This window comes from Antechinus flavipes, chromosome 2 (assembly GCF_016432865.1).
Source record: "Antechinus flavipes isolate AdamAnt ecotype Samford, QLD, Australia chromosome 2, AdamAnt_v2, whole genome shotgun sequence".
Classification (NCBI taxonomy): Eukaryota; Metazoa; Chordata; class Mammalia; order Dasyuromorphia; family Dasyuridae; genus Antechinus; species Antechinus flavipes.
The window spans coordinates 409,485,516-409,511,105 of NC_067399.1; the positions used below are offsets into that span (position 1 = coordinate 409,485,516).

Below are 25,590 nucleotides of genomic sequence, written 5' to 3' on the forward strand. Positions count from 1 at the left end.
TCAGTTCTAATTTTTTATAATACTATAATTCTACATAGCAAGTTAAGTGAAACTGAGATATAGTACGATTTCTAATTTTCTTCAGTAATGTTTTAATCTATGTTGCTTACCAGTCTCTTATTCAAAAAACTACAAAAGCTCCCTGTTAAATAAAAATCTCCTGTTTTGCCTTAAAAGTCCTTTGCTTCCTGGGCCTTTTCTACTTTTTCAGTTTTAGTAGGTTACTTCCTCCTTTATTCTCTGTGAACTAGTGACACCAGTCTTTTTGCTGTTTCTCACGTGACATTCCATGTCCAACACTCTTTTTCATTTCTGCCTCCTGGCTTTCCTGGCTTCCTTTGAGACAGCTCACAAGCTACCTTCTGCAAGAAGCCTTTTCATATACTCCACCCTTATTTTTCTTTCCTCTCCCCTTTTCTCTTTTCTTTCCACCCCCATCCCTACTGTAGTACTTTCTCTCTAATATTACCTCCAATTTACTTTAACTATATCTTGCCTGTAAATAGTTGTTTGTATGTTGTTTTTCCCATTAGAATGTGAGCTCCTTAAAGGCTGAGGCTGTTTTTGCATTTCTTTGTATCTACCCAGTCTTACCCACAGTACTCAGTAAGGAGCCCAGTACTGAGTAAAGAGTTAAATATTAGTAAACTTGGCTTGACTAAGCAGTTTCTATAGTATATATTTGTGAGATAGAAACTAATCAAGTTTAAAAGTACTTGAAAAATCATTAAATATAGGATTTTTTTCTTAAAAAGTTTGGCCCAAGGGCCAAACCTTATATATACCTTATATAGCTAACCAGGTAGCTGTTGTAGCCCTATCATATATTTTTAATTTCTAGAAAACTGCTCTTCTTTTATTCCTTTGCCCATAGAAACTATAGGGAATGATTAAATTTGATAAGATGAAGTAGATGCTCTTCTCTAGCTGGAATACTTTTCTAGTTCTTCAAAGAACATTTTTTGAGTGCATGAATTCAAAAGCTTAGAAAGTAAGAAGGTGAGAGGCAATTAGAAAAGGGCAAAAGTAAGTGCAGGAGTATAAATCATTTGACAAACATTTAAGAATCACTTACTATGCAAAAGAGACACAGATTAAGTATTGGTGAGAGAAACAAAAATAAAACCACCAATTACTTTCCTAGCCAGAAGCAGATAGCATGGCTAGCTTAACTTTTGTCTGGCATAGACAGGCAAGAACAAAATACCATATTCAGCTTAGAGCAATGTTACAGCCATCTTTTAAGAGCTCGAAGCATATGAGCCCTTTGATCTCAGAGGTGAGATGAATGAGGTAGGAGACTCAGAGTGTGAAAAGAGCTAAAGCTTATTATGTAGTACAGCCTTGTGTATATACATTTTTACAAGTGTGATCAGTGCATGAACAGTAGACAATCCTCAATCACCATTCAGAAAAGCAGATCATGGGCCTTGCATATGCATGGTATCTGCCAATGGGAGGAGAGTGGATCCAGTAATTTAGCTTCTCACTCATAGGTGAGAGACCCTGTTAAGGCATCCGTGCTCATGAGGAACTAGCTGTGACCCTCAGGCTCAACACTTTTTCCCATGATCACAAATTATTGCTTCTTGCTCAACAAGGCATTTCTATAACGTGGCAGAAAACTTATTGTGCACCAAAGGTCAAGGTTGCCTCAGTACTCCCTCTCCATAGGGTCCCATAACTTAGCAGAGCAATCTCTGTTGGCAAGGCAGCTGGTAATGTAAAACATTTTAAAAAAAAAAGAAAAGAAAAGAAAAGAAAAGAAACCCAAGTAGTTGGGGGGAAAATAATTTCAAGGAAATAATTATTTTTCTAATCAGATGGGTTGATATTTTGAACTTAAAATGATTTTCTTATGGTTAAAAATTATGTCCCAATACCATCCATATACCAGACAAATGTTCACCTTAGGTCAACAAGGACAGCAAAAAAAGAATATAAAAGAAAATGATGATGTCCTGGGAGCTAGATGGACATTGACAGAGAGCCTGGATTACTATATACCATGTGGAAGCCTAGCTACTTCTCTAAGGCAAATAGGAAGGAACACTGATAAAGAACAACTCAGCCTCAAGTGGGTCTTTGGTTCTTAAGTAGGCCTTTTGTTCAAATGAACTTTTGATTACAATTTCATCGAAGTGGAGATCTCTGGAAATCCCACTTTTATTGTATCCAATCAGAAAGCCAAGTTATGATGCCAAACCTCAAGGTTATATTTTTCCTGTGAAAAAATTTAACTTGTACCTACCTCATTGACTCCATAACTCTGTTTTCAGGCTATTCTACCTCATGGTATCTTTCTTCTTGTCATAGTTAACTCCTTTTTAGGGTTAGTCCTCTTGCTAAGCATCACAACAGCTAATGCCTATTAGGACCCTAAACTCCTCTATGCTTCACTGACATCTTTTTCATGCTTAATTGCAAGTTTCATAAAATCTTTGTTCCTTCATTTGGAGGATGTCTAAGCCTACAAATTCTTTTGGGATGACTTATGACACTGACTTGTAACCACAATATACTTTTGGGATTCAATACCTCTGAATCTAAAAAAAAAAGTCATTACAATTAATGGAAAAAAGACTCAAATTTCACATTTTATTAATAGTTGATTCATTGAATCATCTTTATGTGTAAAGTATGATATTATTATTGTAAACATGGTTCATTACCTGATTCTATGCAATGTTTTCTTACTATTCCCTTAATAAGGTTCAATATCAGAGCCAAGAACCTACTCTAGACTCTAGGGAGGAACTCCCATGCTCCCTCCACCACATTATTTATGCTTTCCCTGGTGGAATATGGAGCGGGAAGCACATGCAGAGCATCTTCTACAAATGATCAGAGACTCTAAGGGAGTAGTGCAAGCAGGGCAGCATTGTCTTCACTTTTCGCTTGTTAACAGCTGCATGGTATCTTGGGACTTTTTATCCACTTTACTCTCCCTCCTAAACCCTGTTCTTTTATTCTAATTATATTTTTCAATATATTACTGTTTCTTTCCCTAAAGCAACTTTTTAAAAAAGCTTAGCTTATGGAGACAAAAAGAAAAACTGACAAAGGAGATATGTGATGGCCAATGGTATTATTTACCATGTTATTATATGGATCATGTATGTTCGTGGCAAACAGTCTCAGTTATTTCTGTAAAATATGAAGCATGGTTTTCAGCTGAAAGAATGAGGGTAGGGGAAGTTATGAGAGGAGTGAATAGAGATAAAACGTTTTGGAAGAGTTGCTGTGGACAGGGGTGGTAGTGGATTGGTAAAGGAAATATAGGATTGCCTCTGGAGCCCAAGTGAGGTTATATAATTGCACAATTTTTCTCCACTTGCATTTAGCAGATGCATAGAAATAAATGTGACAAATGGTGAAAGTGATTCAAGACTAAGATTTGACTAGGCATATTTGGTGATGTAAAGAGGCCCAAACTCAAGAAAATAGGATGGTAAAGAATTGAACTAATTCCCCAAGAGGTCAAGATGAGGAACAAGGAAGAAAGTGGATAGGTAGTACAGGAAAAATGGCCTGGGGAGAGAACTGAAGAATTGAAGAACCAAGTGTAGATGAAAGAGTAAGGCTTGGTAATGGAAGACAAAAAGAGAGGTAGAAAGTCAATAGACTATGATCAGACAGAGATTTCAGTATTCTTGAAATTTAAGGTAGTACTTTTGTGGGTGATGGTAAGATCATGGTATGATTAATTTGTTCATGACTGAGGTGGAATGAAAAAATAGGTCATGGGAAATAAGTAGTCTGAAGAGCTAAATAGTTAGGGTGTTTAAGTGAGGATAAATAAGGGCATATATTGAAGTCCCCTACTATAAGAGAAGGAATTGGGGAAAATAGAATTTGAGCTATGTATTGAAAATATTGAGGGAGTGATCTGAAGGTTAGTAGAGACAATAACTACAAGGACTTTGATGGGAGGAGGCGGGGTGTAAATATGAATAGCATTAACTTCAGAGGAAGAGAGATTATCCAGTGATAGAGGTAGAGAGAAAAAACTGGAAATGGCAAGGGGGTGAAGCAGAGGAAAGTTTGCTAACTCCTTTGTGAATTGAGTCAGTGTCCTGAGGGAGGATATAGCCAGTATAACTGGCTATAAGAAAAAATGGTCAGAGAGACTGTGTCATAATGATATGTTTGGGGTATAGCACCAAATATTGACATTAATATAGGCACCAAATGTTGGAATTCAGTCATGTGAAGATTCACAATGGTCATTCTCTTTGCTAAAAGGTATGTTATTTTAGAAGACACAAAATAAAATACAACACCAGGAATGGTAAATATGAAATAGATCTGGGAGAACAATAGATTTATCAAGGAAAGGTTTTGGGAAAAATTCATTAAAGGACTATGTCATGAGGTGGGAGTAATACCATTGATTGGCAGGCTAAATCCTAAAAAGGATTTGGCACCTCAAAAGAGTTAGCTACAAGGAGAAAAACACCTTGAAGCATGGTAGGAGGATAAGAGGAAAGACATCATGAGACAGATGGATGAGGAGAAAGACATCATGAAGCAGAATGCTGTGGTGCTTAACGCAAAAGGGGTTCAACAGAGATGGTGTAAGCCATGGACAGATTTGTAGGGGGAATTTAACCTGGAAGATTGACATAACTTGTATTTCTGACTGGAGACAGCAAAGGGGGCAGGCAGGGAAACAGGTCTAATAAAGATCCATTTAGCTTAGAAATCCCACTCTCTGTGGAGATTCCCTTGTCCTTGTGAACAGTCCCAGCTAGTTGTGTCCAGCCAAGAAATCCAAATTATATTAAGTCCCTGAGGCCTCCCTATGTAGGGGTTATGGGCAGCAGCACTTGCTGTGCCCTGTCAGATATCCTACTCATGTCCCTGGGATTAAATTTCCCCTATAAATCTACTTATGACCCATGCCATCTTTGCTGCCTCATGGTGTTTTTCCTCTTTCTCTTTCCCTCTTTCTTTCCCATGCCAAGAGATATCACTCCTTTGATCTCCCTGCTTCTCTCCTCTCATCATTTCCCCCTCCCCTAATACTTTATGTATTTTTTCTTATAACTTTTTTAGGGTGCTGAATCCCTTATAGGATTTAGCCTGCCAGCTAAGGACATGCTCCAACCTTTTGGGATATTTCCTTTCTCCTAGCTAATTGTAAAATTAATTGTTAAAACGCCTTCCTATGTATTCTCCCACTCTATTTCATATTTACCAGTTATCAACTTCTGTTTGTGTCCTAACTCTCCTATCTCTATTCTGCTCTATTCAGCTCCTGCCACCCACAGGTTTTGGTCCAGTTGATATAAGATATAGAAAATATCAATAAAAACTTATAAAAAGAGATTTGATAAATGCATAAAACTCTTCAGTTACTAATAAGACTACATATTAAATTTATCTATGGTACTGGTTATGTTATTAGAAGTAACAATATAGCATTAATCAAGTTTTGGGGGGGAAAAGGCAAAATAAAATTCATTTATTAGGGCTTTACTATATGAACAACACTGTACTAGGTCCTAGCGAGGGGAGGAAGGGAGTTTAAGACTAAATAAAATTCTGTGCTTTGATTCAATCCTCAAAGCATTTGTTTCAGGGAGATAGCACATTAAAAATTGAAAATGTTTACTCAAGGCAGCTAGGTGACTCCGTGAACAGGGTACTGGGCTTGAAGTCAGGATGTCTTGAATTCAAATCAAGCCTCAGATACTTCCTGTGTGACAGGCTTGTCTTATTAAAAAAAAAAAAAAAATTCTGTATTTCTTTTCTTTGCGAAAACACCATGTAGAATTTAGTCCACTACAATGTAATAAAATCTTTGCCTCTTATTTTGGGATGGTCTAAGCTTACAAATTCTTTTGAGACGCCTCCTTGATATCTGCTCTTAACACCAATATTGCTTTTGGGATACGACATTCCCTCATCCCATTATTAGGGTGTTCATTCTATTCCCTTATTTCGGAGTCTGAAAAAAAGAGTTGGATAAGTTCCAAGTCTAAAGGAGATAAAAGTGTCATTTCATAAATCAAGAGATCAAAGGAACAAAGATCTAGACTGAAAGAAAACTAAGAAACCATCTGATCCAACCATTTCGTTTTAAAGATAGAGTGAAGTGGCTTTCCCAAGATCAGACTGATAGAAAGTGGCAGAGAGGGGATTCAAAATCAGGTATTCTGACTATTCTCAAGTTCATGAATTTTTTCCTCCCACTGCCTCCGGTGTCCCCGATATGAACATTTCCTTCACTTTTTTTTTCCTGAAACGGATCCCAGTTCTCTCTTACCAGCTTTACTTTACAAAATGCTTTCCTCTCAACAACCTCATCTCACCTGAGGAAAGGTGCACCCTCCCCTCCCCCCCTCCCCCCCCCCCCCCCCCCAGTGAAGAAGATGAGAACAAATATCACTCCTATTTTACATATAAGCACATTGAGGTTCAGAGATATGAGACTTGCCCTCCAGATCACAGAAATAAAGGCTGGGACAGAAATTCGACCCCAGACTCCAAAACCTGAATGCCTTCAACTTTCATAACCTCGTAACTGTATACTGTGGAGAGCGGCATCTCTCAGGACCTGGGAATTTGAGACAAATCAGGAGGCAGAACAACACAAATGGTGCAGCTAGGCAATGACAGGTCCGGGAATGGCCTGCCCTTCCCCCACTAGCTTTTGACGTGTAATATGCGCCTGCGTAGTGCAGGCAGGACGCTATCAGTCGTCAGCACCTCCTTGCCATCTATATCCGGGTCACAAAAGCCTGACGCTTTGGACTTCTCGAAATAACGACTTCAAACATGAGTTCTCTCCAGGAGTTGACCCTGTCCTTCGTGGACACTACACAGGCTGTCCATTTCCTCTATTTTCCTCTTGCCACTCTGATGTCTTCCTTGGCTTCCGGTTCCGACGACAACTTCCGGTTCCTGTCTACAACTTCCGGGCGGCGCCGCCGGTTCCGGTGTGGCAAGTTCTTGTATCCGCCGCAGCTGCCAGTCGGGACTCCGTTCCAGGTGAGGGGGCGGGACGCCCTACGTTACCCCGAAGCGAAGTGACGGAAACCGGCGGAAACCTCTGTGGGGAGCTGACCACCCCCTTTCCTTTCTCTATGAGGTCCAGATCTCTTCTGCAGGGCCTTGGGGCCTGCGTTGTGGAGACCCCGGCTGGAGGCCGAATCTGCTGCTGTCCCGGGGCTCCCTGTGGAGATGAATGTGATGGGAGGGGAGAGGACAGGATGTTAGTGTTGGTGAGGTGGGCTGGAGGTGTCGAGGTGACTCCCCTACCTGTCCCCTCACAAGGGCCCAGGCCAGCGCTCCCTTCACTGACAACTTGTTTCCCCACCCTGTTTCAAAGCCTCCTTTGCTGAAGTCCTTCCCTCCCGTTTTGTGTCCACCTGCCACCACTTCTCTCCTGTCCCTTCCCCCACCCCCTTCCATTTCCGCTCCTCCCCCCAACACACCTATTCTATTCTTGGTAATTCCCTCCACCCTCCTGAGTTATTTCCAGACTTCTTGCAAGTTCACTGATCTGAAGGCGTCGCTAATATCAAGGCGCTCTTGCTTTTCTCACCCGTTTTCTGTTGTGCTATTCTCTTGTTACACTTCCTTGCAATTACTATAACTACAAGTTCAGGCCCGTCTAATCATTACGTGTGTGTATGTATGTGTATGTTGTGTGTGAGTGTGTGTGTTTGCCAAGCTCAGTGCTTTGCAGAGAGCAGACGTTTAATAAGTGTTTGTTCAATTGGATTCCCCTGCCTTTTGCTTCCTTTACTATGTTCTTTGAACTTTTCTTCAGAATGTGGATGGTATCATAAAATTTATAGACCGAATACAAATTACTGGGGGTAGTAATAATGTGAAAAGAGCTCTGGATATGGAATCAAAGGAACTGAATTCAGATCTCCGCTGTTCTACTCATGTACTCTTATGACCTTGGTTGAATACCCTTCCTCAGCCTCATTGTTCTCATCTAGAATGTGGAAGGGTAATGCTAGGTAATCTTGTAAGGTGTCTTTTTTTTTTTAAACAGTTATTTTAATTTGAGTTCTGATCTTTTGCTTATAATTGTTCATATGTGGAATGTTTTCTCCTAAAGTTTTTGATTTTTTTTTTAAAGAATATTACTATTAATAGAAAATGTTTATAGATGGGAAGGTTACAAGAAAAGCCTTACTGGAAATATTAATGTGTGTGTGTGTGTGTGTGTGTGTGTGTGTGTATTTATATTTATAAACTTATGCATTATTGCTGCTTTACAAATTTTAATTTGAATATGACATTTATTGAGTCTTTGAGCTGGAAAACATTGTTTGGAAAATAGAAAACATATGATAGAAAACATCATATCATACAATTCCTTCATTAAGAAGGTTCATAGAAAAGGTATTGTTACCTTATGCAGTGTTACTTTGTTCACTTTGGTTTGAAAATATGTACTATACAGTCTTAGAACTGAAAGGACTTAATACAGTCCAAACTCTTCATTTTATAGAAGAGAGAAGTTCTTGAAGCCAGATAAGCTAAATGATTTATATGGTCACACAGCCAATTAATACTAGAGTTGAGATTGCAAACGCTACTTTGTTCTATTATTTTCCTCTGAGGATTATAAGATTTGGAGCTTGAAGTACTCATTTTTTAAAAATAAATAATTGTTTGGAGCTTTCTAACTTCTTCATTGAATTATATATTATTTTCTTGAATGTTGTTATAAAATTTAAATATCCTTTTGCTTCGGTGCAATATTTTTCCTCTGCTTTGGATATATATTTTACATGGAGATTTTGTTGCTCTTAAATGGCACAAATAAACTTACATATGAAAAGATATCTTCTAGTTCCAGCCCCCTCTATTTTTAACATATGAGAAAAGGACATAGAGGTGCCCAAGAATTTGAAATTTTGCTTTAGGGCAGCAGAATTTCAGCATCCATCTATTTTTTAGTGTTTATGAATATTTAAATAGCTTTTATATTCATTCAGATGGTGTTAATTATAATGCTTATACTACTAAATATGGTATATACACTGTTCTAGCAGATGATACTTCAGCATTTGGTTTTAAGGCTACACATTAGAATTTTTTTCCCTCAGAGGAAATTGATCTTACACTGTTACAAGTTAGCATTTTTATGCTAAATAAACAGGTCATTTCACTTTTAAAGAGTGTTGTTGAAGCTTATAACATTGAGTAAGTAACTGAAAAAAAAAAAAGCTGATATCTTGAACTAGTGGTGATTTTAAAGTTTTTAAAATGTAGCAAGTTTTGTTCAAAGTATAGTATGTTTAAATAGCTATGATAGATCTTACAGCCAATAGGTCATGTTGAAAATGCCTACAGATACTTTTCGTGCCAGTTCTAAATGATTTTGAAATTTTGAGTTTACTTTTACCCTGTCATTTGGATGTGATAAGTGGAGAGAGAAGGAGGTAAGGAGCTATATTGTGGAAGAATTCAGTTAAATGTTTCATTAGCCAAATAAAAGAGTTTAGAAATAGCTATTTTTTTAAAAACTAGATTATCTATATTCATGAGGAGAAATGAGTTTGTAAATAAATCTATAAGTGCTGTTAATGATGATAATGTATGGGAGTAAAAGGAGAGAAATGCATGATGCTACTGAATAACAGTATTATAAATAATTATTTTAATGTACTACATTTTAAATAATATTTTATCATGAAATTGTATTATGTATATCTATATATATATGAAATATATATATAATGTATTATATATATCTACATATATATATGTCTTATATGTGTGTTTATTCATTTTGATTTTTTATTTGCCCATTCCTTACTTTCTAGGTCTTTTGACAATAAATTGCTTGATCGCATGCTTCAGGGATGTCTCTCTCTCTCATAATAAAATGGGGTGGACAAGAATATTCAATAACCACACTTTCCGAAGAAGATACGGTGCTAGATCTCAAGCAATCCCTCAAGACACTTACAGGAGTGCTACCAGAACGCCAAAAGTTGCTTGGTCTCAAAGTTAAAGGTAAAAAGTACTCATTTTTAAAAATAAATAATTGTGTAGAGCTTTCTAACCTTTTTCATTGAAGTATATATGTATTATTTTCTTAATGATACTGTAAAATTTAAATGTCCTTTTGCTTTAGTACAGTATTTCCTCTCCACTTTGGATATATATTTTAGATGGAAATTTAATTGCTCTCAAGTGGCACAAGTAAGCTGACATATGAAAAGATATGTAAAAGAACTATTAATAATATTAAGATTACTTTTTATTCTCTTGAGAATTACCAATGCTTATCCTTTTTATAAAAATTTTTTTTCTTAGAGTTTAATTTCTTACACAGAAGCATTGGGTGAAATTGAATCTAGAATATTTTTTAATTTTCATAGTCTCTCATAAAGTTCTGGTTTTTTTCTTCATCCCATATAATCCTTTCTGTTTTAAAATGAGGGTGGTGTTCCATTCATACTAACTCTAATATTACATTGCATAATTATTACAAAATGCCACAAATGCTGAGAAAGACTAATAGTCTTTCTCAGCATTTGTGGCATTTTGTAATAATAGCTTTTGAAGGGTAAATTTTGTGTATTGCAGATGTGGTGACCATTTTGGGGAGGGGGGTGCTTGAATCTTTTTGGAAGAGTATTTCTTTTAATTTTGAATTAGTAAAGAATGAATTTATAAAGGTAGGATATTTTATGGGGCAGAGGGGAAAATAGCACTAAGATCAGCTACTGCTTTTTAATTTTAGACATATGGCTATTACCTTACAGTAACATATTGCTATGTTAGTTTAGTTTCACCTGCTGTGAAATTGTACAGATTTTTATGTTAGGGTTTGTGTCATGGAATAGTGAAGTTGGCTTTTGAACTTTAGTGAAAAAACAGTCATTTGCTTGTATTGTAGGCAAACCTGCAGAAAATGACGTTAAGCTTGGAGCTCTCAAACTGAAACCAAATACTAAAATCATGATGATGGGAACTCGAGAGGAGAGCTTGGTAAATGTTTATAAACCATTTGTTCCTTTGAAGATGTTACAATCTACATTATATTGTTATACCATAGTTATAATTGTTATAGGGCTGTCACAGTTTAGCAGTAAATAAAGTAGCATAATATTATAGGCAAGGCATTAATTCATAGCAGAACATAAGTATATGTGGACCTGTTTACATAGAGCCATATGTAGATACTAAAGTAGCTGGAATGGGTATCACATTTAATATGTGAAACCTTACAATGAAAGGTTATCCTTAGAAATCTTTCATAATATGTTTTGAAAGACATTTTCTCTCAAATTGCTCATTGTTATTTGAACTGTGTAATGTATATTTTTAAAATAGAAAAATAATAAATAATTTTGGATTAATTTGTTGAAATAAAAAGTGACAAATATTAAACTCAAGGTTTTGTTCCTTTTCCATATTTATAGGAAGATGTCTTAGGCCCACCACCTGACAATGATGATGTTGTCAATGATTTTGATATTGAAGAGGAAGTAGTTGAAGTAGAAAATAGGTAAGTATTTAGTATTTTTTGGAGAAAATTGAATTTAATATAAAAAATAAACATTTCAGCTATATTTTTACTTTTTGCATTAGGGAAGAAAACTTGCTAAAAATTTCTCGAAGAGTTAAAGATTATAAAGTGGAAATTTTGAATCCTCCCAGGGAAGGAAAGAAACTTTTGGTTCTAGATGTTGACTACACATTGTTTGGTAAGTTAGCTAATAAGAATTTTATCATTTGGGGGAAGTGATTTTCTTTTTTTTTATTTAACAGTTTTTTGTAAAACATTTCAAATTAATTTTTGGCTTTATATTCCTATGCTTTTAGTTCTTAATTGTTCTCAAGAATGTTTTTAGAGGGACACCTAGGTGAGGTAGTAGATAGCGCACCAGCTCTGAAGTCAGGAGGAGCTGAGTTCAAATCTGGTTTTGGATCAAGAATAATCAGATTAGAAATACTTCCTAGCTGTGTGATCCTGGGCAAGTCACTTAACCCCAATTGACTCAGAGAAAAAAAGAAATGTTTTTAGATTTTAGAATTTGTCTTGTTGATATGGAAATCAACATAAAAAAAGTACCGTGTAACATTGTCAAATGAATGTGTGTAGTTTATTATAGAAGAATAAACATTGCCACACTACCACTGTATTTATTAGAAGTATATTTTTAATCAGTACATAGTAAATGAGTATTTACTCAAAATTGAAACCAGTTTTATCAGTAAATTAAGCTTTTTAAAATGAAGGAGTTGGATTTGATTTCAATAGGGAATTGATAGTTTTCAGAATAATAAAACTTAATTGTATATTTACACACTCTTTGTATCTTAACTTGAAACACTGATATATAGATGTGTTTATATTTTTACTGACTTGACAGAATGTAGCTTCAAGAGCATTTTTACTAAAAGGACAATATTCTTTTATAATTTTTTAAGCTAGTATCAAACTCTTACCTTTAGATTCCAAGGAAATAATTCTATCACCAAAGAATTAATTTTTTCACTTGTTGATATTTGATATAGTATGTATTAATGGAAGTGTGCTTCTGTTTTCTGTTGTTTACAAATGTTTGCTCATATTTATGTTCATTAAAATTCATTTCAAAAGACATTGAGCATCCACACAATACATTTTGTTAAATCTTGAAAGTAAGAATAGATACTAAAATAACTAAAACCTGGCTGTTGTCCCTCAAAAGATTTTCATTTAGTAGGAAAAATAAAACATGAACATAAATGACTTATACAGAATGGAATATTATATGTGTATAAGAGAGGTGAAGATAAATACCTGTGCAAATTAAGAGAAGGCGTGATCTCTTCTAGCCATGAAGGCTTCATGAAAGAAAGAGTAGTGGAATTGGATTTTGAAAAATGGGTAGAATTTCATTAATGGTCTGGAAGGAAAAAAAGAAAATAGAAGAGCATTCTAGATATATGAAACATTGTGAATAGCCCAGTGCAAAGAGGCAAGATGTGTTTATGGAAAGATAGTGGCCATATGGCATATAGATTACATTAAAAGGAGTTGTGTGATAAGACTATAAATAGTTTGGTGCCAGAATGGGGGCCAATGGCCTTGAATTCTATTTTGAATTTGGATTTGTTTTGGGGGACAATGAAATAAGTGTAATAAAGGATTGACTTTGTTTTTTGGGAATAATATAGTCAGAGATAAGCATAATAAAGAACAGTTTTGCAGTAGTGTCCAAATGGGATGTCCTGATCCCAAGATGGGATAAATTAGAATTAGGACAATTGTATGACAAAATTTTTTTTTTCCTTGCTAAGGTAACTGGAATTAAGGGACTTGCCCAGAGTGACATAGCTAATAATTGTCAAGTCTCAGGCCAGATATGATTCTAGAGTTGGGGCTCTATCCACTGAGCAACATAACTTCCCTGATAATAATTTTAAATTGATAATTGTCTCATTAATTTTCTTGATTTTCTTTTTAGATCACAGGTCCTGTGCAGAGACTGGGGTAGAATTAATGCGGCCATATCTTCATGAATTCTTAACATCTGCATATGAAGATTATGACATAGTAATTTGGTGTAAGCTACATTTTTCACTTAAAGATTTCCTGCATATCATTTAGCCTTCTTGAATACTTATTCCTAAATTCATGTAAACCTAAAGAAGGAAGCATCCTTTGGATTTATGTATGAATAGGAGAATTAGGTTCAGTGGAGGACTTTTTTTTCATGTGGTGCTTTGTATGGTTAGAATGGGTAAATCAGGACAATTTTCTTTTTGTTTTTCTAGTCTTAAAATGATTACATGCTTTAAGAGGAACAGAGCATGATATTAGGTTAATATTTTGATCAGTTTTTTATTAGAGAGCATTATAATATAAAAATATGAAATTAAAAAGTATAGTATTCTGGCAGCATGTTTGTCTATTATTTCCATTGCAGTGATAATAGCCCTTAAAGCTTCGATATTTGGATTAAATTTTTCCATTGATCTTAAACATTCTGATTGCTTTCCATTTTGTGTGTGTGTGTGTGTGTGTGTGTGTGTGTGTGTGTGTGTGTGTATGTATGTAAATATATGTATCTTGGTAATGATTTCATGTTCTTTCCACAAATATTTACTTCGTACCTTTTATCAAAAGTACTATACTAGTTTCTTGAGAAGATATAAAAATTATATAAGATATGGTTTTGATCCTTACAGATGTTATTCTCTAGTGGTGATCTATATGGCTTATTCCACTATTCTTTAGACCAGTAGACCTTGCATCTTGTCATTTACTTATTCATGAACCAATACCGAGCAGTTGGAAAATTAGCACATTGGACTGGATTTTGTTAGTTTTGGTGTTATCAGTAAAGGCTGCCAGACCCAATAAGTATTACATTTCTCAACTCTGGCAAAGGATTGATCATGATTGGATAGTAATCAACTGCCAGCCCATATAAGAGTACACTTATAATTTTAACAACATAACCAGGAATTCTGATACCATTTGCATGAATGAGAGAGAACTGTGCAAATATGTAGCTTGGGAGTCGTAAGGAAATTTGTAATCTGACTCATAAGTATTTTTCCTTTGTAATTATTTTAAGGGGCTAGATTTGTAGCTTGGAAGAATGTTAAAAGCCACCAGCAGGAAGAGCTGGAGGACAGCCTGGGATTGAATTTCACCTCTCCTGTGTGTGACTTTAGGAAGGTTGTTTAACTCTATGGATGTCAGTTTATCTTGGGTACAAAATGAAGTGGTTGAACTAGATAATCTGAAATTTTTTCCAGCTATAAGTCTATCATATATGCTACACATTGGATCAAAATTTTCTTTCTTGAAGTTATATTAAAAATAGATGGTGCTTATTTTACTTATAAAGATTGAAGTCAATGCTGTCAAGACACTAATGGATAGCTAACTTTTTTTTTTTTAAATTTAATTTTATTTAATAATAACTTTGTATTGACAGAATCCATGCCAGGATAATTTTTACACAGAATTATCCCTTGCAATCACTTATGTTTCGTTTTTTCCCCTCCCTCCCTCCACCCCCCCCCCCCCAAGATGGCAAGCAGTCCTATATATGTTAAATATGTTGCAGTATATCCTAGATACAATACATATTTGCAGAACCGAACAGTTCTCCCGCTGCACAGGGAGAATTGGATTCAGAAGGTAAAAATAACTCGGGAAGAAAATCAAAAATCAAATAGTTCACATTCATTTCCCAGTATTCCTTCTTTGGGTGTAGCTGTTTCTGTCCATCATTTATCCAATGAAACTCAGTTAAGTCTCTTTGTCAGAGAAATCCACTTCCAATGGATAGCTAACTTGATTGCTTTGCTTAGAATACTTTATAGAGGATAGCTATGTTTACACGAGATGGAAGATTTTACTATTACATAATTGAATTTTTATGTTATTTTCTTTTGTGTTTTAGCTGCTACAAATATGAAGTGGATTGAAGCTAAAATGAAGGTAAAATTTTTATGTTTTCCAAAATTTCAAGTTACTAGAAACTATTAAAAAAGTAATGAACAAGATAAAAACAATACTATAGTTCTGGGAGAAGAAATATTACTGCTTATTTGTATTTGACATTTCATACTTTTCACAGAATTGCTTATCCATTGTAGGTTTTGCTTCTTTAATTGCCAGTTTGAGTATCTTCTTTTACTATGATTGAAATGATTGTAATGATTGAAAAAGAGTGATACTCTGCACAAATAAGAAGTTAGAGAGTTTTTTTTTTGTTATTTTTTTTTTATAGTTCATCTTTACTTTCCCTGATCTTTTTTTAACTTCATCTAGTAAGATTTGTCAGCTCAGCAGAATGTTGGTCATATGAATGGAAAATTGGAGATGCAGGAAATGATATTTGGAATCTCCCCCTAATTGAGCCAGTGTCCCTGTGTATTGATACTACAGGGGAAAAGAGGCAAGCCAACTATTGGAAAAAAGCAGCAAAGTTTTTCTGAAACCATTGTCATATCAGTAATGGGTATTTTTGTTTATAGGAGCTGGGAGTAAGTACGAATACAAACTATAAGATCACCTTCATGTTGGACAGTGCTGCTATGATAACAGTGCATACCCCAAGAAGAGGCCTAATAGATGTAAGAAGTGTTGGGTTTTTTGTTTTTGTTTTTTGAAAATGTATTTATTTTGTTTCTCTGGGTTCCCATAAATTTTTTTTTTAAAGAATTAAAAAAGGGCTTTGAGTACATTGAGTACATCTTTTAAGAATTGAACAGAATAAGAAGATAGGAATGTTATAACAGGCCAGGCCTGATTTAGACAAGTTGGTGCTTCAGGTTTGGAATTGGCGCAGAATGGGACACTTATACCACACTGCCACTAATGAATATGGTAATGGTTAAGTGGTCTTAGTAAATAAATGATTTTCCAAAAATTGCAAAATATTAGTAATCATTTTAAAGATTGTCCCAAATCATTAATTTAAAAAAAAAGTACATATCAAAAGAACTGAGGTTTTTGTTCAGAAATTTGATGGAGAGGGAATAATTAAGTTTTGGGGCTTTTTGGAAGATAGATACACTAAAATACCATTAGTAGAACTATGAATTGGTTCAACCTCTATGGAAAAGAATTTGAAATTATACTATAAGAAGGCAATTGTCCCAGAGATCCTGCTGCTAGGGACATACCCCAAAGAGGCAAAGACAGAAAAATCTCATGTACAGCAAAATTATAGAATCACTTTATTTTAGCAAAGAAGAGGAAACATAGTTGACATTAATTGACAAATAGTTAAGTGAATTGTGATACATAAGTGGAATGGAACATGAAGAATTCAGAGGAGCATGGGAAAATTATGTAGCTACATAAACCAAGTTTAACCCTTACACAGACAGGCCTGTGAATGTAGAGTGTTGCATATATTATCACACTTGGTTAATATGTTAGTTTTGTTGAGATGCATTTTCCTCCTCCTTTTTTATTTTTGGTTATAAAGAAAAATTAGGGAGAGACGGGGAGAAGGATAGTTTTGAAAATCAAGGTGATGTAAGTACAAGAGTATAAGGGCACGTGTGCAAAAATATTTATGACTACTTCTGGTAGTAAGAATTGGAAATTGAGGAGTGGTTCATCAATTTGAGGAATGGTTGAAGAAATAATGGTATACCAGTGTGTTGGAATATTGTTACACAACAAAAATGATGAAGGGAATGGTTTCAGAGAAACTTAAGAAGACTTGTATGAACTGATGCAAGATGAACCGTGTAGAATAAGGAGAATAACATTGGAGAGTCAATAATCAAAAGACAGGTTATGGTCCACACATTGACCAACCATAGTTCCAGAATATTCAGTGAAATATGTTACTTCCAAGTAGAGAGATGATAGACTTAGTAGTGAAAATTGAGGCATTTGGGAGATGGGGGGATCAGTGGGAATATAGCCAATATAGGAATGTTTTATCTGATTATAGATGTTGGCAAAGAGTTTTCTTTTTTGTGTGTTTTCAATTGAAGAGAGGAAGAGAATTAAGAGCTGTCCTTCTTAATACCTTTCCATACATATCCCATCCTTTCCCTCTTTAAAATAAAATGGAAATAGAAAAAAGTGTAATTGGTTAAAAAAGAAAATTTAGAATATTAAAAAATTTAAAGTTCAGTAATGTTTATTAAAAAGGACTTGTTACCATTACATCTGCTATCATCTATCAGGAAAGAGTTCCTATCTTTTTAAATGCAGTATCACTGCCACATTAAAGGCAGAAAAGTCATTTTTTAGCAGTATAAAATTTTAAAATTGTGACTAGAATAGTCACTATTCTAAAGTGTTCTTCACTAAGTTATTTTTGGGTTATCTTAATCAAGATTCCATGTTTTGAATGTCAGATGAGGAAGAGAAAAGATCCAAAGGTGTAGGCCCATAAATCACAGGCTGCTTGAGTATTTCTATTTGGTATATGTTTTAGAAACTTCTTAGGTATGGTTTTTTTATATTAATCATTATTGGCTCATTGTAGTGGCAGAAGATTATCATTTTATTACTTCAGAGAGACTGCCTTGGTTTTTAATTTTGCTTGGACTTCAGTGAACTATCCAGAAATTGATTTTGTGTTTATGATTTAAGACTTTAAGGTCATATATAAACAAAACTTCCTTTTTATCATTAAGGTAAAACCTCTTGGTGTTATATGGGGAAAATTTTCAGAGTTTTACAGCAAAAAAAATACCATTATGTTTGATGATATTGGAAGAAATTTTCTTATGAACCCACAGAATGGATTAAAGGTAATCAGTCATTTTATTATTATTTTACATGACCTACAAGAAATGGCTCAATAGAAATTTGAAGGAATAATTTTTTGGAACTGTTCTTAAGACTACAGGCCAAATGAAGCTTAAAATTCATAGAAAAATTTCTAAAATTGAATTGTTCCTTCTATTTTAGTGTTTTTTCTAAACTCTTTATATAATATATATCAGATTAAACATTTGAATCTTCACAGTTTAATTGTATCATTTAAGACATAGCAAAGTATGTAAGGTAGTTTTAAAAAAAACAAACTTTATTACTTCATGTACCCTGTATGTTTGAGTCATGTTTCCTTAATTACAAATGTAGTCATGTTGTTTATTTTAATGACTGTGAAAGCAGTCTTACTGCAGAACATCTATTGATTGTCATGTAATTTACATCGAAAGTAAAACCAGCAGATTATTTATTAGTATAAAATAGAAATGTTGGCAATAACATTTCTATTTTCTTTTCTTTCTTTCTTTCTTTTTTTTTTTTAAACAACACATAAAAAATTTAAAAAATCTAAGATAAACAAATTTTGGTGCTTTTCTCACAGATTGACATCAGACAAGAATGCTAATTTATTGATTTAATGGGACAATTGAAATTTAGGTTTGGAAGGGAATGTACTTGACGACAGTAAAATTCATATATAGTACTAATAACTTTATGACTTTAAGTAAATAATGTGTAAAGCCTTCAGGAATTTGAAAGTCAGCATTTATTTAGAAGTATTTGCCTTTTTTCAACAAAATGTCATCTTAACAGGAGAGCAGTAATTATGAATTTTTGCTTGTATGGATGAGAATGTTAATGGACTTCAAAAGCATGACCTCTGAGTAGAAAGGTTATTGGATGTTAAATGCTTTCTCTCCCCCTTTTTCAATTTATTGAACTAAATACAAAATAATAAAAACAATATAAAAAAGACAGAAAAAGGAAAATAAAATATCAAAACAAAATATTGTCATGTACCCTGCAGAATATCATGGAAGATTCAAAATCTGTAACAATAAATTTAAATTTCAAGAAAGCATATATAATAATAGAGGAAATTATATTCATGAGTGTCCATCTTTTCTTTGCTTCCTAATAGATTATTCTTTTGTTCTCTGCTGCATATTTTTTACTTTATTCTTTTTCCCCCCTTTCATCCCTCTTGCCTCCCAAACAAGCTATAGTTAAGCACCGATATATGTTCACACACTCTCACACCTGCACGTACATACAAACATATATATACATACATACATACATAGATCTACATACATATATACCCATATATACTCAGATACACATAAATACATTTCCATATGTAAACTTGTATCTAAAACAATGTTAATATGGCTGACATATTATGTAGATTTCTCTCAATTGAATCACATTTGACTTTGTCTAAGATCAATGATTACTAGTCCCATTTTTTTCTAATAAATTTTGTACCCTGCATCCCCCCCCCCCCCCATCCTTATTAAAGTGTTTGTGTATATCTCCGATTTCCTATCCCTGCTAACTCTTCTATTTTAATCCTGCTCCTTAACCTGCCTTGGTATTAACTTCCTCCCACACTGGATGTTTTCCTCATCTTCTTCCCCTAACCTTTCCTTCTCTATTTATCCTATTGCCTTTAATATACATGCCTTATCCCACTCCTGTTATTCTAAACACCCTTCTATACTCTACCTTATCCTATGCCACCCTTTCCCCCCAAATTTATCCCTTTTCCATTGATTTATACACCTTGTCCCACTACTATTACTCTATATACCCTTCTACCACCCATCTTATCCTTTATCCACTGCCCTTTAATCTGTATAATTTGTCCCATTCCCATAAATCTTTGCCATGTGTACTTCTTTCTATACCCCACCTTATCCTATTCCCTTTCCATTTATTTCTTTATAGATTTTGGAGGGTGCTATACCTTTTTACACACACACACACACACACACACACACACACACACACACACACACACACTATGAAGTAGGATTGTATATGAAACTTCTTTATAGATTTTGGAGAATGCTATACCCTTTATACACACACATACACGAGAAGTAGGATTGCATATGAAACTTTTTTTTTATAGATTTTGGAGAATGCTGTACCCTTTATACACACATACATACATACACATAATGAAGTAGGATTGCATATGAAACTGAATTTTTGTTACATATACTTCCTCCTTTTCTGAATGTTCACTCAGTATTTTTTTAATATGACAATCTAGAATTTTGCCAGGAATTGGGCTCGCTAGCTTCTAGTTTACATATCATATTCTTATTACTTCTTTGGCATTTAATTCTGTGGTGGTAATCCTATTCTCTTTCTCTTGAGTGTCAACTCCCTATTGACCATTTTTATTTAGTTCTTTCTAGGTCACATTACTCTTCTTTACTCTCATGTTCCAGCCAGGTTGAGCTACTAGCTATTCTGTAATCTAGTTCTGCCATTTCTTATCTCTATATTTCAGAGAGGACATTCTCCTTGACTAAAATATACTTCTTCTCTCTACCCATTATAACTCTACTTTTCCTTTGAAATGCAGCTTAATACTGTCTTGAAAGTTCCTATTTCTTTGCCTAGAGTATTCTTTCCCTCAGGTTGTCTTAGGACACTTTGCTAGATCTTTTTTTGGTATCCATCACACTCCATATTCAAAATTATTTGTATTATATATTTCCTATCTATTATAGTAAACTATAAACTCTGTTAGGGCAGGATTTCCATGTTTTCTCTTGTTGAATCCTCAGTGTCTTCCATAGTATCTCTTATGCACATTGAATTTTTAGTCATGTCTGACTCTTGATGACCCTATTGAATTTAGCATGCCAATATAGTCCATGCAATTTTCTTGGCAAAGATACTACAGTGGTTTGCCAATTCTTTCTCCAGTGAATTAAAGCAAACAAAAATAACTTATCCAGGGTCGCATAACTAGTAAGTGTCTGAAGCTGGATTTCAACTCAGGTCTTCCTGATTCCATGTCTGGCACGCTGCCTTCTGAGCCATCTTGCAACCTCAATATTACTCATAGTAGGCACTTAATAAATATTTATTATTGTAGAGTTGTGTTGGGCAGCCACTTGGTTCACCTAATCCTTCCTCTTGATCTATTGAAAGTACAAAATTTTTGTTTGTGCTTGTTACTGATCACAAAATGAGAGAAGTGATGGAGTAATGACCATTTGAGGTCATTGCCATCCTTATTTCTGTATAGTAATTTGTATAATTTAGAAGTGACTTATTCCTTAATTTGATCAAATTAAGGACAGCTCAACAAAGACACTACAAAGTTTTGGTGTTTTTTTTTTTTTTTTTTAAGTCACTGCATAAATATTTGAGGAAGGTGTGTGATTTTGTCTTACAGAGTTTTATTTTGTAGCATAAAATAATTCTTGGACTTTTCTGAGGGCTGAGATTTTTTTTTTTTTTCCTGAGGCAATTGGGGTTAAGTTACTTGCCCAGGGTCAAACATCTAGGAAATATTAAGTGTCTGAGCTCTGATTTGAACTCAGGTTTTCCTGACTTCAGGGCTGGTGCTCTATGCACTGTACCACTTAGCTGCCTCAAGGCAGCTGAGCTGAGATTCTTAAAGCTTTGCACTTAGTCTGCAAAATATATCCATGAACTCTCAGTTGAAGAGAAGATAGAAATAATAGCAACACAGTTGTTTTTGCTGAAACATCACAGGAGAGTTTGTCAGTTCTTTAGTATACAGAAATAAAATTGAATCTGTATTTGAAGCTGACATAGTATAGACTCATTACTTTGTCCAGCCCTTATCCTTATAACTCTGAAAAATTACTTACAAACAAATGTTTTTCATTCTTGTTCTTTATTAATATTAAGCTCATCACATTTTCCTTGATACTCAGGTAAAGAATGAGAAATAATGAGATTAGATTACATTTTGGCTAATTTTATGTGAATGAAATCTGTATTTAAGTAGAATAAGAATTGGTTGAGAGAGCTGCTTGAATGTTGGGGAAATACAGAGCTGAAGATTGCTATACAAAGTAGCCCCTTGGGGTTGAAATAGTTAGAAGAAAGTTAGACTTGTTTTTGCATTCCCTGAAATTGATATTTTAAGGGGAAGTGGCACAATGTTGTTGGATTCAACTTACTCTATGACTTTCAGTTTAATGAACTGAGACTGTTACTGTAGAAATGTTGCTGTTAATGTTCAAAGGACTTAGTAATTTTTATCAACTTAATTATCTGTTGTAAATAGTAAAACATTAGATTTTCTAATCTAATCTAGATGTTCTAGATTTCCTTATCTCAGTCTAAAGTGTTGAATGATCTTTGTTTCCTAATAGATAAGGCCTTTTATGAAAGCTCATCTAAATAGAGATAAAGATAAAGAACTTTTAAAGTTAACCCAATACCTCAAGGAAATAGCAAAATTAGATGACTTTTTGGAACTGAATCACAAACATTGGGAAAGGTAAGTATTACATTTCCATTTTTCCTCTTTTAAGATGGACATGTTTACAGAATTAACTAAGAAACTCAAATATACTTGATATTTTAAACTCATTTTTGTTTGTAATGTGTCATTCTTTAAGTGTTTTTCCTTATCACAGAAATTTCACCTTTTTCAGAAACTGTCTTCTCAGCATCTTGATGCACAAGCAGGGCATGCTTTAAAACCTTATATAGAATTTAGAAAAGTAGCTGTTTTGAACTTTGTCTTTAGAAGAATGGGAAAGAACTGTTTTTTCTGTTCTCTTGTTTATTGCAAGGATTCTAGAAGTAGGTAATATTTGGTGTTAAGTACACCAAACTGGATTTAACACATCTGGATTATAAAGTTTATAAGTAATTGCATGATTTTGGATAAATTGCTAAGGGTGGTTGTTGTTTTACTGGGGCTCCGAAATTGTGAAGTTAAATAAAGCATTTAAAAACATATCAAAAGTTCAAACTCCAGAGAAATTCATAATTTAATTGTGTCTTATAAGTAATTGAATTCTTACTAGAATCAAATCTTTAATATTTTAATTGTTTATATATTTAATAATACTCATTGTCAGTTTTGTTCCAGAAACATAACATTGTTCATTTAGTAATATCATTTTTAAAATAATGCTTTAGTTTAACAAAACTCTTCATATATCTATCTATATGTATGCATATACATATAGTATAAATAAACATATATTATACATTATACATTATATTATTGGAAAATCAAGAACTATAAACCTAGCTTTTCTGGTTCCCAGGCTGAACCTTTCTCTATACACTATGATGAGAGGCCATTTTTAATTTGAAAATATGAAAGAGATTTAGAAATATATACAATAGTCTAATGTAATTTTACCATAACCAGAAGGAGGAAAAAAACTAGCTTGTGTTATCTGGGCATCTTTTTCCTATTTCATATTCGTGATCAAGATCTTTTCTGCTCATTTTCTGCAATGATTGTCATTCACAGTAAGATTTTTAAAAACCATGTTGAAATATGTATTACAGTAGATCAGGAGTTCTTAACTTAGGGATTGTAAACTCATTCTTAAAAATATTTTGATAATTGTACTTGTATGTCATTGTTTCCTTGGAATCTTAAGTGTTTTATTCCATGCATTTAATTTTGAAAAGTAAGTACATCAAATACCTTGTAGTAAATCTATATGTTTATTTCTTTTCTAGCAGGTAAATCCTCATTAATTTTAATTATTACTTTAATGCTATGCTTTTTTTTTCTTTTTAAGAAAAGAAATGTTAAAACTTTTTAAGGAATTATATTTGGATTGTTTTAATAATCTTGGTGTAAGATAACTTTTGAATCTTGATAATTTTATTTCTTGCAGGTATCTCTCAAAGAAGCAAGGGCAGTAGTTCTATGATGCATTAGCATTTATCTGAAGATAATTGAGATCTATGGACCTTTCCTTGCTTTTATGCTAGATATTATAATGATAGTGCTGGACACTGAAGCAAACATCAGACTGACTGACTGCTTATCCTTGGTCTTCCAGTTTTTAATTTAATTTAATTTTGTATTTTTTGAAGATCACAGCAATAAGCTAAAAAGAAAAAATCCAGTTTCTTTTTCAAATATATACTTCAACGTTACTATTTAAAAATAATACCTACTTTTGCACTGCTGCCAAGGTATTATTGTAATTTTTTCCCCTACAAAAATGGAGGAAAATATTTTTACTAATTTTCCTAATGATGTTATTCAGTAACTTTGGAAACAGCTTGAGACTTTAGGTTTTTGTTTCATTAAATCTCCAAAGACCAAAATCCTGTCTTGAAACTGGAAAGCAAGATTTTATTTTATATTTTTAAGACCAAAAAATTTGTGCAGGTAGCCAGTTTTGGTATCCTTTTAAATAACCAAGGTTCTTCATCCTTCTGTCTTAGACACAGTTTTCCTTCCTTGTTGCAATATTTAAGTTTCTAAATACAAACTCTTAGTTTGGTTTGTATTTTGTGTGTCAGTGTTTTTTTGTATAAGACTGGAAAGCACCAGCCCTAAGGCAAATGTGCCATATTGGGAAAAGGTGGATTCCTGGAAAATAATTACTGACAAACCAAATTTGAAGGGAAAAAAAAAAAAGTCCAGCTGTATTTGATGGCTAAGTAGAAGCATTTCTGCCTAAAAACCATTGTCATAAAGCAGTTTAAAAGCACTAAATTTCAAATAGGATATGCCACAGATTCATCCCTAATAAAGCATGAACAAAAGCCCTTGTTCTGTTCTAGTTAAATCTTGTCCAAGTGCAAATACCATATATCAATTGAAATACCTAGCCATACAGTTTTCAAAAAGTCATTTATTTGCGATGCTTAAGCCTGCACTATAGAAGTATGATGTGACTGCTGTTTTGCGTTATTGACAGTGTTACATTATACAGTTTTTGTATTTGAAAGAAGTCCGAGCCTTTCAAATAAACATGGTATATATTGTTCTTAAGGGACTATAGCAGTGGTGTAAATAATAAATACCTTTTCTTAAAACATTGGATATCTGTTTTACGTGGTCTCATGTGTTTTGCCTTTTTTGCCATATTACACAGAAACATCAAGGTCAGGTGATGGCCTCTTGAAAAACAAATTTTTTAGGTTTTGTGAAGTATATTAGTATCTTTTTGCATATAGAATAATGCAGAACATGCCTTTGTACCAAAATAAAATGCATTAAAGTCTTTCATTTTATAAAAGGTTGAATATTTTGAGGAGGACTTTTTTTTTTTTAATCTTAGAAACTATAGTGTGCTATTTATAGCATAATCTGCCTTTACTTAGAGATTAAATATTAAGGTAATTTAAATTCTTAAGTTTTGTTTAAACTAAAGAAAAGTTTTTCTGAATTGTTTTCCTCTCTGTATTTATGGGCTTAT

At 33.8% G+C, this 25,590-nt stretch overlaps 1 protein-coding gene across 2 annotated transcripts; it reads left to right on the forward strand.

Moving 5' to 3' along the window:
* The first annotated feature begins 6,892 nt into the window (after positions 1–6,892).
* On the forward strand, positions 6,893–25,214 carry UBLCP1 (ubiquitin like domain containing CTD phosphatase 1). 2 transcript variants are annotated; one of them, XM_051978813.1, is made up of 11 exons: positions 6,893–6,996; positions 9,798–9,990; positions 10,880–10,971; positions 11,406–11,491; positions 11,575–11,690; positions 13,440–13,538; positions 15,393–15,430; positions 15,970–16,068; positions 18,100–18,216; positions 22,555–22,682; positions 24,052–25,214. In XM_051978813.1, exons 2-11 carry the CDS (start codon positions 9,837–9,839, stop codon positions 24,077–24,079), a joined length of 957 nt encoding a protein of 318 aa, XP_051834773.1. In that variant the 5' UTR covers positions 6,893–6,996; positions 9,798–9,836; the 3' UTR covers positions 24,080–25,214. The 2 variants fall into 2 exon arrangements, with proteins under 2 accessions (XP_051834773.1, XP_051834775.1); XM_051978815.1 differs by lacking the exon at positions 6,893–6,996 and adding an exon at positions 7,041–7,979.
* Positions 25,215–25,590: the final 376 nt, after the last annotated feature.